The sequence below is a fragment of the Aotus nancymaae genome, unplaced genomic scaffold (assembly GCF_030222135.1).
Source record: "Aotus nancymaae isolate 86718 unplaced genomic scaffold, 86718_ANA_hifiasm-v0.15.2.pri h1tg000067l, whole genome shotgun sequence".
NCBI classification, from domain to species: domain Eukaryota; kingdom Metazoa; phylum Chordata; class Mammalia; order Primates; family Aotidae; genus Aotus; species Aotus nancymaae.
The window spans coordinates 32,936,239-32,953,284 of NW_026988482.1; the positions used below are offsets into that span (position 1 = coordinate 32,936,239).

At 44.7% G+C, this 17,046-nt stretch overlaps 1 protein-coding gene across 10 annotated transcripts in view; it reads left to right on the forward strand.

Annotated features, from left to right (window-relative positions):
- PXK (PX domain containing serine/threonine kinase like) overlaps nucleotides 1-16,707 on the forward strand; it is a 96,380-nt gene extending 79,673 nt beyond the window's left edge. For 3 of the 10 annotated variants that reach the window (XM_012462802.3, XM_021672392.2, XM_064367270.1), the window contains 3 exons: nucleotides 433-502; nucleotides 3,181-3,243; nucleotides 15,327-16,707. In XM_012462802.3, the coding sequence (XP_012318225.2) occupies nucleotides 433-502; nucleotides 3,181-3,243; nucleotides 15,327-15,535 (342 nt within the window). In that variant the 3' untranslated portion in view covers nucleotides 15,536-16,707. Of the gene's footprint in view, nucleotides 1-432; nucleotides 503-3,180; nucleotides 3,244-11,447; nucleotides 11,481-14,067; nucleotides 14,102-15,326 lie in introns of all 10 variants that reach the window. The other 7 variants (XM_021672388.2, XM_021672389.2, XM_021672393.2 and 4 more) reach the window with 7 other exon arrangements.
- The last annotated feature ends 339 nt before the right edge of the window (nucleotides 16,708-17,046 follow it).

Below are 17,046 nucleotides of genomic sequence, written 5' to 3' on the forward strand. Positions count from 1 at the left end.
AGTTCTTGAATACATGTGAATAAAGTTCTAGTTTAATGGTGCCCATTTAATGACAGATACTGTGCTATATCTCCTTGAAAGCTAAGACTATTTCAAGATGACTGGGGTGCAGCTTTAAAAAAAAAAAAAGAGCTATAGAAGAATCAGCAGAGAAAGGGCCCATGTAGTTTCCTGGCTTGCTGGGATGATTATGGCATAATGTAATTGGAGGAAACAGTTGGCCTGAGATAGTAAAGTCAGCATTTTTGGTTTTATTTCCCCCTTTAGTTTTGGCTGTGGCTTCTTCACTGTTTTAAATCATGGGGCTGAATGTGACCTTGTCTGTAGCTAGTTTAATAGTATGCCTGGAAAATATTTTTATTCTAACTCCAGCTTCACTGTATTTATTCTTTGCTTTCCTCTCCCCCTCCCACTTTTCTTTTATTCTTAAAGAAGTCAAAACGATCTGCTCTTGAAAGTAGTGAAGAGCATTCAGCGAAGTACAACAACTCCAATAATTCAGGTAACTGATTAGAGTTGGTAACGGGGCCCAGGACCCAGAGATCAGGATCAGGAGTCTCTAGTTGGTCAAGAGGTCTTGAGTTCTGCTGGCCAGAAACTGGGCAATGTAGTAATGACTACAGAGAACAAAATAACTCTGTCTCTAATGAAGGATTGCAACAACATTCATAGGCTCACAGCACTCAAGTGCTAGAAGGGACTTCTGAGGTAATTGGATAGTTCACCTTCTTCACTGATGGCAGAACTTGATCAACTAAAGACAGACACAGGAGCATTAGCCATGGAAGGAAAACAGACCTGACTTAAAATGCAAGGCCTCCCATTTTTTAGTAGAGCCTGCATGAACAGAAATGACTTTAAATCCTGCCCGCTTCTCTGGACCCCACATGGTGGGAGGATGCGCCCTCCTGTGTGCATTGAGGAAAGGACTCAACAGTGTGTGGGAAATGGCAACAAACTGAGATGGTACAAAGAGTTGGCATTCGTTGCTGCCACTCCCAGCTGCCCCTCACCCAGCTCTGCTGGTTTTGGGCCATAATGTCCCATCTTTGGAAATCAGAGCCAGATCCCTGGGGGCCTTCTGGTTTTTCTAGTTTGTGACTGTGAAGTAGAGCCCACATAGAGAAGGGAAGGTTTCACCCTAACCCAAGCAGTTTTGGCTTAGCCCTGGAGGGCCATGGGAATACCTGCTTATACTTTTAGGCAGAGGAAGGACAGAGTAGAGAGAGGGAATTTGAAGATGCAAAAGGGACAGTAACTGGGGGCAGAGGGCACTGGGGCTACAAAGCCAAGGGTTAGCATTCAAAGTACCAGCTATTGGTCTGAGCTTTGAGGAAACCCATGCATCTCTTCCTAGAGGTAGGATATGGAGACAGAGATGTTTAAAGAAGAAGGGAGGAAATTGGGGGTATTCACAGGTCATGCCTCAGTCTTTTCAGTGAAGTCAGGGAGGAGAATGTCTGCCTGCGGTGGGAGGAGAAACTGGGACTTGTACAAGATGATTAGGCTGCAGTCCTGAGGGCTTAATGAGCCACAGCTGGAGAATGCAAGGGGGCGTGGCCAGAGCTGGAGATTGGAAGCACTGAAGAGAGAAAGTCCATAGACTCCAGCAGGAGAGTGAGAGTCACATTGACACTACTGCAGAGTCCAGTTTGGAGAAGGCTCAGGGAGAGCTGCAAAGGAGAGGTAGGAGGGGAAGTCCCAATAAGGACCAGTGCAGGCTCCTCTGGGGTGAATGCTGTGGTGGCCGGTGGGTAATTTCAGAGTTGGAAGCCTATTTTCTCCATGGTTGATGGGAGGGACATGGACCAGTCATGGTCATCCTTAGGCTGAGACTCATGTCTCCAACCAGCAGTCATTCTGTCCAGTAGCTAGTTTTTTATAGAGCAGAGAAAGCCTAACAGTGTACTCTCTACCTTCTAAGACCCTTCCTGCCTGCAAAGCTGTGTCACGTGCAGCCAGGTGAGACTCAAGGGCATCAGGACACCCCAGTGCCCTCAGGGGTTTAGGAAAATGAAGTAGCAATTAATGGATAAATACAGACAATTCCCAAACTCTACTGGAATCAAGCGGCCAAGCTTCTCCCCATTAAAATCCATTAGCACTACAAACAGTATGAAGAGAGCATGCATTGATTTTTACCTCCTTTTTCAGTAAAAGACCCTCATATTTTATAGGGAACTGAGGCAATATTGCAAATAGAAAAGTATTAAGCTGGAGGGGGGTGTGGTTTGATCAGGATATTTCTCATCATGGCCAGTGTCCATGAGGCACCAACATGTCCTGTGGGTGAGTGAAGTGAGGGCTGGAGGCTTAACTACACCAGCTCTGGTGGCTTCTCCGGCATGTAATGATAGCCCTCCCTTTGTGTGTGTGTGCCTATCAGCCCAGAAAGCACCTGAGTAGGGAGATTTGGTTAAACTCTCCATAGGATCTCTGTGGGGAGGAGGGGCGTTCTGTGTCCACAGAAAGACTTATGTCGGAGCCTCTGCTGATTGAGCTACTTCCATGTCAGCTCAGGAGGGAGTAATGGGGAGATGCTGAGAACTTGGGAATATTTGAAAAGGTTACTAGATCCAGAAAAAGCATACAACAGGTGGGATTTTGCACATTGTTTTAGTGTGAAGAAGGATATTTACTGAGTCTAGATAAAAAAAGGCCTGTGAAATCCATGAACTAAATAGGCTGACCCTATCTAGTTGACTCTACCTGCTGATGAAATGGAACTTCTGCAGAACGCATTACTGGGTGGACGCTGTAGGGAGCTCTCCCTTCCTTTAGAGGCCCCAGCAGGCTGCTCTGCACCTCTCTGTCCCCTGTACCACTTGTGGCCTCTGTCATTTGTCATTACCCAGAAGTGGAGGTTGGGTCAGGAAGAGATACTGCAGCCAATTGCATAAGCTGTTTATTGTGCAAAGTTTCAAACCAGGCAGGCTGTGGGGAGCAGTGGGAGGCAAGAAGGTTTTAGTGGCTTGGGGAAGGAGATGGACCCTGCACCGGAGTAAAAGCCTATCATCATTGGGTCCAGTCTCTGAGTTTTTTGTCCCTCATCATCTTGTTTCACAAGATTCACACACTAAGCCAAGTGTAGATGCTCAGACAAAAATGGGTCCCAGCCTGGGCCAAATGCCAAATGTCTTTTGTTGGTCCCCATGAGGGTTTCTCTGTGTTTTATCTCAGCAGGATCTGGGGCCAGCTCACCTCTCACGTCCCCGTCATCGCCAACTCCACCCTCTACATCAGGTTAGTGATGGAGTAAAGTGACGTGCCACCTTCCTCTCTGCAAACAGGAAGAGTGGGCTGTGCCTCTTCCTGCCTTGGCCCAACAATTTCAGGCATTAGATAGTAGCAGCCTTCTCAAGAGAGGTCAGTAGGAGTGCAAATTAGCAGTGTCATTTGGGAGAACTGAGGGGCTAGATTTCCAAGCTCTGCTTTCACAGGAAATGGACCGGTTTCAGGGCCACTAGCCACCCCTGGCTCCAGCTTGCTGTCTTTGTTGAAAAGCTCCATGCAGAGCTCCAGGGATCGGAGCCTGTCTTGGTATATGCTCAGCTAAACAACACAAATGCACTGTGGCCCAAGGGTCCCGTCCTGCCAGGCCTCTCTCATCTGGGAGCCTGTTCATAGGGTCAGCTTTGTCACAGCACAACTGGTGAGATACCTGGATGCAGGAGTGAAAGAATCACTGCATTTCTGATTTTCTGGCAACAATTTGACTCTGTTTTGCTCTGTAATGTATTTAATTATCTGAATATTTTTCTGTTACTAGCCTTTGTTTCACCTTTGTAAATTAGATACAAGTTTTGATTGAAAAATGTAAAAACATTTAATCTTGGAGACTGCTTATAAAAATAATCCCTGATTTTGTGGAGTAGCCCCATAATACTATCTTTCTTTTATTTTTGAACCAAGATCTCTCTCTTAAAGTCTTTTGCAAGCCCAGTAAAAACAATTGGGACACCAGTATCTCCTTTTGCTTCTTAAATGAACCACATGTTCTAGATGTGCAAGGAGCTGCTTCTGCCACTCAGGGCTTACCGGCTGTGCTTGGAAGGGTTCCTACAGCTGTGTGAAGGGAGAGTCATTGGCAGGGGATTGGTATATGAGTTGATCCTATAATCATTAATATCTAACACGGCACCCAGGAGCTGCCAAGAGCATTCCTCATCTCCACTCACATGCTTCTAACTGACCCTCCTAAGAAAACGAGCAGGCAAACGCAAGGGACTAGTGTGAATGACTTACTTCTGGCTGAGGGTGGTTATTGGTGCCCTTAGTGCTGAATGTTCTAGGGCCAGGGCCTGCTTTGAATAGCAAAGTACCTGGTGCATGGGAGGATATTCTTGTCCTTATCTTACTTTGTCAGCAGATTTCCCAAGAAAGCCCCCAGATGTTGATCAAGACAGAAAATAAGCTTTTTTATCTTTTGTGGAGATAACCTGTTCAGCCTAATCAGAAATGTCTGGTGATCTACTGCCCGGACTATATTGACCCATTTCCTAGTATATAGGATATTAATTTAACACTACTTGGGCATATTAAGAAGTTTGGAGAAAATTAATAGTGAGAATCCATAAACTGCCTTTAGCAAGCAAGGCACTGGAGGCGGCTGTGTAAGGGTTCAGAGCCCCTCCCTATGTGGTTAGATCTGCTGCCCCTGTTCGGTTGACTGCCAATTCTTATCTCTAAATGTCTTTGGGAATTTATAATCTATTTGGACTTTTGGGGGAATTCTCTAATTTACCTGTGTTTAAATGGGCACTGTCTCATCCAGGAGCAAGTTTGTATGAGATAAGATAACTTTTAGAATGAGGGAAAAAAAGAGGAGTCTTGTGTAATTAGAATCAATGTTGGGAAAACCTGGTGGTGAGTGGGAGGGGCATTCCTGTGAACTTGATAGCACGCAACCTGAAGGAGAGTCTTGAGGATTTAGAAGGAAAACGTATGTGAGGCCACAGCACAATGCCTGGCAGAGTGAGAGTGCCTGGCAGAGATGAGAGGTTCCCAGCAAATATTGGCTTCTCCTTTATCTCCTTTTATGTTTTGTTGATGAAATGGACTCAGCCTGCACTCTGACCTCTGCTGGGCATTTCCTGTAATGCATCTCATGAAAATGGTAACTAATATTTAGCATTTGCCTGGCAACCTAGCATTTCAGGCCTTAAGCACTTCAACCCAAGGGAGTTTATTCATTCAAGATGTAGTCAGGATGCATTTACTGAGAGCCTATGGTTTGCTAAGGAGGACTGCGCTTGGCCCTGGGTTACAGAAATGGATAGACAAGGACCTAGCTTTCATGGAGTCACATTTCCAGTGCCTCTCAGAAGCTCCAAAATGATAGACACTGTTTAGGAAAAACTCACACTCAGAAGTGTTTTTTTCTGTTCTGTCACTCAACAATAATCAACACAGACAAACTTATGTGACCGAACATCAGGAGGTCGGGGAGTGGTTCTCTCCACCACCAAGTAAGCAATCAGCAAGCAAGCAGCTGGGTGTTCTCCAACTCAATTCTGACACTATCTACCTGGAGATTGCATCACACCCCACAGGTTGGGGCTCAGTCCCCAAAACTACCTGCTCTTTCTGACACTATTTGCAAGGATGGGAGTCCAGAACTTTTGATGTACCAGCTTCAAGTAGAAGTTCCCACATCCCCCTCTTTAGTTTCCATTAATTTGCTGGAGCAGCTCACAGAACTCAGGGAAACATGTTTACCGGTTTATTATAAAGGATGTTACAAAGGATACAGATGAAGATGCATAGGGCAAGGTTTGGGGGAAGGAGCTTCCATACCTTCCCTGGGCACATCACCCTTCAGGAACCTTTGCATGTTCAACTATCAGGAAGCTCTCCAAACCCTGCCCTCTTGGGCCTTTTATGGAGGCGTCATCAGATAGGCATGATTGACAACCATATAGAAATGTTATAGAACCCAACTGGGGTCCGTTCACCCAGTACAATAAAACCAGATACCCACACTGAGGCTGTTGCAGTGATAGAAAGGAAGGCATTTATTGCAGAGTGCTAGGCAAGGAGGACCAGGCAGCAAAATGCTCAAAATCTGACCTTCCAGATGCCTTACAGGCAAGGATTTTTAAAAGTGGGGTAAATTTCAGGAAAACAGAAGCTAAAGGTAAAATTATAAGTCAGTACGCTGAGGTTGTGCATTGGTTTAAGCCTAACAGGGTGGGACATCTTGGGGATAGGGGGTACTCACAAGTAGATTCACAGATCTGACTTGCAGTTGATTAAGGAAGAGAAGCTTTAAGAATTTTGGGGTCAGTAGAAAAATGTTAACTTGCTAAGGGGAGTGACTTTCTCCAAGCTTCTCAGGAAGAAACTTAGAACAAAGGACCAATAATAGGTACAGTTTAGTCTTCTTTTCCTCCTCCTCTGGGGTCTTTGTGGTGAGGGTCTTCAGTGGGGGTCTAAGCCTTTGAAAGACAATCAGCGACATGTGTTAAGATGTTATCTTTGGTTTCTGCAGGGCAAGGGAACATCTCTGGAGCTTTAACTTCCTTGGCTATTGTTCTTAAGCTACTTATTACCTTCTTGTTTACCAAGTTACTTAATTACTTAATTACCTCTAGGGCTTGCTGGATGCCTGGAATTTTTCTTAAAGGAACATTTGGATTTTCCTTTATTTCCATGCTTTGAGGTTTGCAGGTCCCTAAAAGTTGAGGGATGTCCCAGTTCCATCTCAGTGTTATTGTAAAAAAAAAAAAAAAGTATGATCTGAGTACTCAATGTTTAGCTAAAAATTTAAAAATTAAAAAAAAAAGGAAAAGAAAGAGTATGATCTAAACCCAGCAAGGCCTGTTTTTTGAGATTCTGCTTGGCCTCTCTGTGCAGCATTCCTTCCTCCAGGGTGCGGGGCTTGTATAGGAGATGCTTGGTAAATTTTTGATATACATAGGCTTGCTCTGCCTTCAAGGCCTCTGCTGAGTGAGGGCAGGACTCTGAGCCTAGGGGTGACACCATTTTTGTTTTTGAGACAGTCTTGCTCTGTCACCCCGGCTGGAGTGCAGTGGTGCGATCTCGGCTCACTGCAACCTCTGCCTCCCGGGTTCAAGCGATTTTTGTGCCTCAACTTCCGAGTAGCTGGGATTACAGGTGCTTACCACTGTGACCAGCTAATTTTTTTTTGTATTTTTGGTAGAGATGGGGTTTCACCATGTTGGCGAGGCTGGTCTCAAACTCCTGACCTCAAGTGATCTGCCCGCTTCGGCCTCCTGAGGTGCTGGGATTGCAAGTATGAGCCACTGTGCCTGGCCAGGATGGCAACTTTTGGCTGGCCGGCCCCTGCTTAGGCTATTCTTCCTTGTAGAACTGGAGGCCGGCCTTCTCCTGGGCTCAAGTGATCCTCCTGCCTCAGCCTCCTGAGAGGCTGGGACTATAGGTGTGCACCACCACATCCAGCCGATTTTTTAAATTTTTTGTAGAGACAGGGGTCTCACCATATTGCCCAGGCTGGTCTCAAACTCCTGGGCACAAGCACTCCTCTCACTTACGCCTTCCAAATTGCTGGGATTATAGATGTGAGCCATAGCGCCTGGCCTCACAGTTCTTTCTAATCAAGCACACCCTAAATCTTAAATCCGCTGTGGACTCTGGCCTTTGGCAGATTGCTCAGCAATGGATCAGCAGCAATAGATCAGGTTAGGTAAGCTGAATTCAGCAGCAGTGCCTTTCTTCCCGAAATCATCAGTTTTAAGCACATTTATGGCAGCTAAAGGTGGTCTTAATCTCAGTTTCTAAGTAAAGGGGTCTTACCTTTATGAGCCGTTTCCAGCAATTGTGTAAGGGCTGGGGCCCCTCCCTTTTCTTACTGCAGCTTCTTCTCTGGGAGCCCTTTCTTCAGGTCCTTACCAAGTTGATGGGAGAAATATCCTCTCCCTAAGTCTGCTGGCAGTTCCATCAGGTGGAGTGGGATTCTCTACTACTCTTTTGCTGAGACTGCTATTTTTTCAGTAAGAACATTCCTAGCACTGTCTTTTCTGCAAAAGGTTGTTTTCTGCCTCAGGAAGGTCACTGTTTCAAGAACTTTAAAACTCTTTGTCCTGGCTTATTTCATGATAAACTAGTGTTTATATTCTATTTCTAGAACTGATTAGTTTAAAAGGTCCCAATTTATACACACACACACACACACACACACCCCCACACACACCAGTATACCCTCCCACCCTCCTTTGGGAGCAGACAGGCCTGTTGCCTTGCTTTCTGTTTTTTTGAGACAGGGTCTCTCTCTGTCACCTAGGCTGGAGTGCCAGGTGACAATCACAGCTCACTGTAGCCTTAACCTCCCACCTCAGCCTCCCAAGTAGGACTACAGGTGTGTGCCACTGTGCTTGGTTAATTTTTGTATTTTTTGTAGAGATGGATTTTGCCATGTTGCCCAGGCTGGTCTTGAGCTCCTGGGCTCAAGTGATCTACCCACCTTGGCCTTCCATAATGGTAGGATTACAGGCATGAGCCACTTACGCTCAGCCCTTTTTTTTTTTTAAAAAAAGTGAGTTTTTAAAAGAGTATTTCAGGAAAGCTAAGTAAGCAGAGGACCCTAAATTGTTACTTAAAATAATTATATCTATTTGGAGCACTTATTTTGTGCCAGGCACTGTTGATTTATAGTCATTTGTTTCAGTTAACCATCGTGAATACCTTCCTATCCAGTGTGAGTGGACTCCAGCTTAGCTCCATTTTACAGATGAAGAAACTGACCCTCTAGTGGGTTAAGAGACTTTGACCATGGTCACACAAGTTAGCGGGGTGCTAGAGCCAGGAGTCTAACTTGTTCATTATTCATTTACACCATTGATTTATTGAGTGCCTGCTTTCTTCAGAATGCACCGCAGGGCCCATGCTCTTCAATGATGTGGTTGGCTGGTGTGAAAAGAACCCTGAATGTCGAGTCAGTAAATCAGGGCTGGAGTCCTAGCCTCTGCCACATTCCCACTATGACCTTGGACAAATAATTTCCATTCTTTGAAGCTGTCTTTTAAAAGAAGTCCCGCTCTTTATGGCGTACATGGTGGGGCTTTCTAAGCAGTAAAGTACTATCAAGTATAAACTATGAATGCCCTACAATCAGATAATTCTAGTTATTCTTGCCTGTAGTTTATATTTTAAGCAATAATCTTGAGGTGAGAAAGCTGGCAGTTTGTAGAAAACCCAGTTTTCAAGAATGAATAGAGAGAAAGGGAAGTTTCAAATCTGAAGAGGAAGAGATGTGAGGGCCAGGAGTTCCCCTTGGTCCTCCGAAATTTTGCTGAAAATTCAACTGGCCAAACAGATTAATAAGATAAAAGGCATACAAGTTTATTTAATGTGTATACACAGGAGCCTTCAGAATGAAGACCCAAAGGTACAGGGAAAATTGTCCATTTTTATGCTTAGGTTCAACAAAGTATGGACAGCTGTGTAGAAATATGATTGGAGGAAAGGCTTTGATCTAATGCTAATAATAGGCTGAGTGGGAAAACCCAGCAAGGCTGTCTAGATTCTTCTCGGCCTCTCGGAGCAGCATTCCTTCCTTCTGGGTATGGGCAGGACCTTCTCTGGAATAGGGGGCTTACGATCTACAGTCAGACAAGGTAGGTCAGGTGATTTCTTTTCTTTTTTGAGATGGAGTTTCACTCTTGTTGCAGAGGCTGTAGTGCCCAGGCTGGAGGCACGATCTTGGCTCACTGCAGCCTCTGCTCCCGGGTTCAAGCAATTCTCCTGCCTTAGCCTCCCGAGTAGGGATTATAGGTACCTGCCACCACACCTGGCTACTTTTTTGTATTTTTAGTAGAGATAGGGTTTCTCCATGTTGGCCAGGCTGGTCTCAAACTCCTGGCCTCAGGTGATCCGCTTGCCTCAGCCTCTTAAAGTGCTGGGATTACAGGTGTGAGCCATCACGCCCAGCCAGGTGATTTCTTTATGGCAGTTTTTACACAGAAAGGTGGAGGGAGAGTAATATTTTTAGGTATGATGGCTGGCTTTGGGGAAAAGGGGTTCTGTTTCTATAACCCACCTTGGAGAAGGAGGGATCCTAGTTTCTCTGGCTAGCCTTGGGGGACAATAAGACTGAGAAGACTGGAGGGCAAGAGAAGGTCAAAGAAAAACTTTTGCTCTGAGGCTGCTGCTGAGGTCTTCATTTTGGGGTATTGTTTTCTGAGCCCCAACAGAGAGAAAACAGCTGTCTGGGCACAGAGAGTGACAGAACTCTTAACAGGAAGAAGGGTTAATAATAATAATAAAAGACTTAAGGCAGAAAAGAAGAGAGAATGTTAGAGCTTCCAGATCAAAGTCTGAAACCCGTTCTAGGCTCAGAATTGCTGTCAGGTGGTAAGAATTGCCCCCTCATCTGTGTTTCCTTCCAAGCTGTCCAGACGTGAGTGGTCAGCCTGCCCAGCTCCATCCCATGGGGCCTTGTTTCCCAGTTTCCCAGCCTCTTTCCAGGAGAAGGCCTTGGGGCAGAGTTGGTTTGTTAGGAACTCTGAGATTTACCAAAGGATAATCCTTCACATTTAGCTGGGGATCTAGTCAGTTTAAAAGAAGACAAGAAAAACATTTACCTTGCTTTCCTTTTTTTTTGAGACGGAGTTTCGCTCTTGTTACCCAGGCTGGAGTGCAATGGTGCGATCTCGGCTCACCGCAACCTCCGCCTCCTGGGTTCAAGCGATTCCCTTGCCTCAGCCTCCCGAGTAGCTGGGACTACAGGTGCCTGCCACCACACCCGGCTAATTTTTTGTATTTTAGTAGAGATGGGGTTTCACCATGTTGGCCAGGATGGTCTTGATCTCCTGACTGGGTGAGCCACCGTGCCAGGCCACTTTCCTTTTTAAAATGACTTTATAGCCTTAAGTTCACTACCCAATTCAGACTCTAGAGAGGGGCCCATGTGCTCCCACCTTGAGGATGCCTGCCCAGGAACTCTGGCCCTAGGCCTGCTCACGTTCCTCCCAACTTGAAAGAGACAAGTCTATTGTAGACTGTAGAAGGCTTGCTTGGAAAAAGGTGGTGGGTTTTCATTTTTCTCCCCTCTTGGTCAACCTTGTTCAATAATAGAACTAAGTACACTCCTCATGTCCAGTCTGCTCTTCAGAGGTAAAACCTTCATGGCTCTTCTGAAGGGAGTGTTGTGCTTGTAAATAAAAATAGCACCTAACTGGCTCAGAGGACAAAGAACATGAAGAAGAAAGCAACTCATTAGTTGGATCAAAAAACGACTCACTGGTTATTCTATAAATACATTTGCCATGTTTTAAAAGGCTCACAATCATGTTTCCAAACCAGTGCCTTTTGTAGTTAATTTGAGTATATCCTAGTTTTGAAGTGAGAATAATCAGTTTGTGATTCAGACTAATATTTTACTGTCTGTTACTATTTGTTTAAATGACACTAAAATCTGAATAATGACTTGTGTCCCCTCTTTCTCTTTCTCTCTTTGCTGTTTTCAGTAGAGCATGCACCATTTTGAACGTGAATTTTCGGTAAAGTAAACTATGCTGATTTCTCTAACTTTAAAGATGCTCTGTTTCTGTGTGTGAAATAGGATCCAAAGTGTCTCGATCACTGAAGTGATGAACAAGTGGGAAAGCAGATTTGAGACTATTTCTTTATCTGAATATTTAAATGAAATACAGCATCTTTAAAAAGTACCCAGTGACTTCATCTATATTCATTTCATTTTCATCATGACCTTCAAAATCTTCATTTTCATTCTGATTTCAGTTTTAAAATAAAGCTCTAAAGCATGGCATTTTGGTATATTTTAATTTTGGAAACCGTAACTCTCAAAGTCCTATTGCTGCAAAAATGTTGGTTCCTAGTTCTTCTGATGAAGAGGAAAGAGTGTTAGGCAGTTGAGTTCCTGGTTACAGGGAGACAACTTACTGGCTTTTTAACTGATGGTAGGGAAAAACAGTTCTTTTGTAAGCATCCTTTATGATTCTCGATCTGTGACATGAGTACAGCCTCCTCACCTGCCTGAGGCCAAAGGAGAAGGTGGTTCTCCTGAGAGCTGGGGGCTGCCTGCTTCCTTCTTTCCTGAGGGTGGCTGGATAGTCTGGTGTTACCCTAGTGTGGTCTCATGGCCACTTGTCCTCCCCTCCTGTATGTGACCACAGAGGAACTCGGAATTACAGAGACCTGTAGATTACCCACTGCTGGCCTAAGAGTCAGAGGGGTACTCCTTTCCATGAGGCTGTTGAGGGTGTTTCTGGCCTGGCATTCCTCCCTAGATCTGACCTATGCACTTGCTGCAGCAATCACTGCCCTCTGCCTGGGCCTTTGCTGGACTGCCAGGTTCCCATGTGGCTTGGTGGAAAGGATTTTGGAGAGAGTGGAGTAAGTAGTTGGCTCTCAGGGATTTTGTCTAAGAGAAAGTGAGATGGGAGAAATCAGGACTGACCTAATCATAACAGAAGGTAAGCTGCTTGGAGCATCCCCCATCCTGGACACAAATTCAAGTATCATCAGTTTAACATGGAATCAGTCTGCTCTTGTATGTGGCCTGGAGATATGGGTATTGGAGGCCTCTTGGCAAGAGGGACTCATTCGCATTTTAGGTGTGGAGAGAGCACAGGCAGCAGGCAGCTGTTCCCAGGTTTGTCACAGGCCAGATGGTCAACTTTCATTTGGCCCTGTTGCCCCTGTCCCCTCTTAACCTCCATTGTTAGCCATGTGTTGTAGCTGAAGCCCCAGTGGACCTTTCAGGAAGCTTGTGGACCATGGAAAGGGCCAAAAGGAAAAGCCAAAAACAATCAATGGGGTGGACTGAGTGAGACTGAGTCCCAGGCATGTGTTGAAGTGAGAATAATGTGTTGAAGTGAGATGTCCCAGGCATCCCTCCTCATTTTCACCGTCTGACTCCCAGACCTCCTCTCCCCTGTTCCAAACTGACAAGTTGGGTTTGGCCTCCTTTGCCCTGGTTGTACCTAAGAGCCACCATGGTTGTTGCAGGCCCAGTGAGGAAAAGCAGACCTGCTGGGACATCAAGCCCCACTGGACTGCTCGGGACCGCTGGGGCCACATCAGGGAGATCCTGCTGCCTGTCCTTTCGTTCCATTCGTTTTACATGCACAGGTTTCCCTGGAGCCCTTTGGACAGCGTATTTATTTATTTACACCACCTACATTTTCAAAGAGACTCGTTTAAAGTGACAAGTTTCAGCCTTTACTTGGACAGTGGGAAATGCACGTATTGAGCCCCACCCCAACTCCCAAACTCTGCGGTGGTGCATTTGCACTTCTAATTTTAAGGGCCCGGTAACAAGGCCAAAACCAAGGGTTGGTTCTCTGTGAGACCAAGCAGTTTTGTTCTGTGCCAAGATGGCAGCCCCTACCCCTGAGCCCAGCCCTGAGGCCCATCTCCAGCCTCCCAGAATCCTTGCCCGGAGGGCTGGTCCGTCTCTAGATGGCCAGTGCTGCGCCTTTAGTCGAACTCCCAAGTATTACTCCCTCGCCTACTGCTGCAGCCGAGAGCCTGTCTTTAACTGTGCAGTGATTCTTCTGCCAGGAGTCAAAGCACAAACCTGGGAGGCAGAAACCCTGGAGCTCCTTCTGTTACACACTGGGCCCTGATATCAAGTCCAGATTCCGCTGCCCTTTTCTGACCATTGGGTGGGAGGGTTCTGGGGAAGGGCATTGGCACCTACTCACTCCCAAGTGGCAGAGCTCTCCTCCGGGCCCCCTTGGTGCTGCAGTCGAGACTGAATTCCAAAAGCCTTCATCAGAGGTCTCCCTTCCTTCTGGTATTTCACTGGTCACTCTCCAGAAGTCGTCTTCAGAGGAATGCTTATCACACATGCTTATTTTCTTGTTGTCCCTCCTCAACAGTCACTTCAGGTTTAAAGTCCTTCTTATCTTTGTAACCCTGTGACATAAAGCCAGGAACATTTTCCCACAATTCACCCTAGCATAAAGCATAACAGAATTTCATTCATCAGTTGTTACTGTGTAGAACCAATGAACATATTGGTCATTTGTCTGTATTTAACCTTTATTTGTATTGCTATATTTGAGCATTGCAAGATTGCAGAGCATGAGCGTGTGTATTTGTGTGATTCTTTAATTTCAGCTGCCTTGGGTTTGGGTAAAAGATGTAAAGACAGGTAAGTGATTTTCTATCAATTGTGAGACTTTAACTGTTTCCTGTCATCACACTTGGTGAAAAGGAGGTACTTGAGTATTGTATTGGTGATTCTGAGCCAGCATCCATATAAACTTAAGTAGGGTAGCTTTACTCAGTAGCAGTGTAGGGGAAACCATCTGGCAGAATGTCTCCCTGGGGTAGCCTTGTTAGGGACAGAGGCAGCGTCTGACAGGTGGAGTCTGAGAGAGCTGCAGGGTCACAGGAGACAGGGCACCTAACTGTGGCACAGGAACATTCTTTAAGGCAAGGCTTTTTCTGTACTCAGTGTTTATTCTGTCCTGAGAGAACAATCCATTCAGTGATTCCAAAATATAAAATTCAAGTTGCAGATGTCCACGTGCCTGGAAGCTGAGGGAAGTTTTAGACACCTGCCCAGTTTCCCTCTCCTTGCCCACTGGGGCACAGCATGACATTCCAGTTTCTCCTGATGCATTGGCAAAGGGGGCCATGATGGAAAGAACAGTACTTGAGAGATTTCTCTGTAAGAACACTACTGCTGGAGAGAGACCCTTCTGCCTCCTGCTTTGCATTGCTAACAGTTATTAGCATTTTGTATTTCCTTAATGCAACCTATTAAGAAATTATTATTCAAGACAGACTCCTCTAGGAAATGCATAACCCAGGAGGCACTGTGTTCCTTGCTGAGAATCCTGAGTGGCTTGTCATTTTATATAAAATCACATCCTTCAAATACTGTGTGTGTTGCAGCAGCTGAAGAACTGTTCATCTCTCATGAGTAACTGACATTCAGAAAGCCCAGCTCCATCATGCAGATGTCTGTCTTTAATTGCTAGCTCAGAAGTAGACAGAGCTTCCTGGGACCTGGCTGAAGTAACTGATGGATGGAACTCTTCTTTGGGGACCATTACTAATGTTTGCAAATGGGGTCAGAGCCTCATCTATGCAGAGAATGCCACCATATATGGTTTCATGTAATCTGTAATATTTGTTCCAACAGCCTTTAACATGACTATTGTTTGAGGGAAATGGCAACTTTTAATTCCCCTTTGATGCTTCTAGCTTTGTTGAGTATCTTAAGAACACATACAGTACTAGGCATCTTGGTACCTCTGAGGAAAACGTGTGGACTCTCACCAAAGTCCATTCTGCTCAAGACTGAGCAGTAGCATGTGTGCAGGGCAGCTGCAGAGGTGAATACTGACTGTCCCCTTTTTCCTCCACAGGGATATCTGCATTACCTCCACCTCCTCCACCTCTACCACCACCAGCAGCTCCCTTGCCTCCTGCGAGCACAGAGGTACCTGCCCAGCTCTCGCCCCAGGCTGTGAATGGTGTGAGCCGAGGGGCCTTGCTCAGCTCCATCCAGAATTTCCAAAAAGGAACTTTGAGGAAAGCCGAAACCTGTGATCACAGTGCTCCTAAGATCGGCTGAAGCTTCCTGTTTACACTTGGAGGGGAAAGTTCTTTTTTATTCCTATTCACCCCTACCCGACAAACTACCCTCTTCCTGGGATAATAATTGCTGAGCCAGTACAGCCACAAACAGTACTGTTTTGCAGATGCTCATGTAAGAAGCTTTTCAAGAGGGAACTATTCATTAAGTAGAATAAAGTTAGGCTGGCATTTCTCCCTGAAGAAATATTTTGCTCCTTTATTAACCCTTTTGTAAAGGAGTCTTGTTTATCCTCTAATGGGCATGCTTTTGGGGCAGCAGCATATTGAAGTATTTTCACCAACAAAAGGAAATGGACAGAAAAACAGTGACAACATTCAATCACAGCAGGAAATGGCCTTTGTGTTGCAACCCCTTCTACCCCATCAGACAGCTCCTAGAAACATTTGTCTCATAGTTCATTTCTCTAAAGCATTTTCTGATTCTTAGATAACTCCAATTTTTGCTACCTTTATCTTAGACATTAACACTATAGCCCAAAGTATAGTTACACTGCTGAGTCAGAAAGCAACTGAGTTCTTCGTTTTCCCCTCAAATACAATGGGGAATGTTCACAACATTGTCTTAAGTTCTAACAGGAATACCATTGTGGTTATAGAACTCAGGTCTGCTAAAGCAACTACTCTAGACCCATAGTTCTTTTTAGTGAGAATATTGAAACAGACAAAAATATTAACATCAGAAAAAGCTCTTGCCAATTAGAGGATCTTCTTAATCCTCAGCAATTAAGTCAAGTTTGGGGTTTGAGGGAGGCAGGTCATTATTACAACAGAAGTAAATTTGGCATCTATAGAAATCAATTATGATTTTTGAACAATTTATCTAAATATATCAATATATCACCTTTTTAGTGTTATCATTTATTAGAAAGATCCTTTATCCTGATTTGCTTAAACCTTTAAATAAATTGCACTTTAAAGGATTATAAATAATCTATTTAAAAATTCAAGTACACACATCAGTGTTGGTTACTATGCAGAGAATGTCATTGTGTATACTTTCATGTAATCTGTGATAAATGTCAGCTGTATTTTTTATTAAAATAAACTATGTCAAGAAAACGTGTCTGTAGCTTGACGAGATATTTCAAATGAGAACTTTTTGTAGAATCTGTTGTTAACAAAGAATAGATTCACACTGTCTAAAGTTTCCTTCCTGGCTATCCTGTCTCTATTCTTTTGTGTCTCATTTTTCTTCTAAGAACAATCCTGTCTTGCTACTTAAATTATGTACCACCTATATGCTTCTGAAACTAATTTAAACCCATTTTTTCTATCTCAGCTTCTAAAGAGGGTTGTATTTGACAGAATATCTGACTTTTGGCAATGGGAAAAACAAACACCTGATATAAACTTTGCCATAATTTTAAAGAGAACGCTATTAGAATTAGGCCTTTGAAGAGCCTGTGGATAAGTTCCTGTTCCAAGTGTGATGCAGCCTAGCTGATTAGTTCCTGATAGACGCTTCTGAGGCCTGAGTCCTTCTGAAGT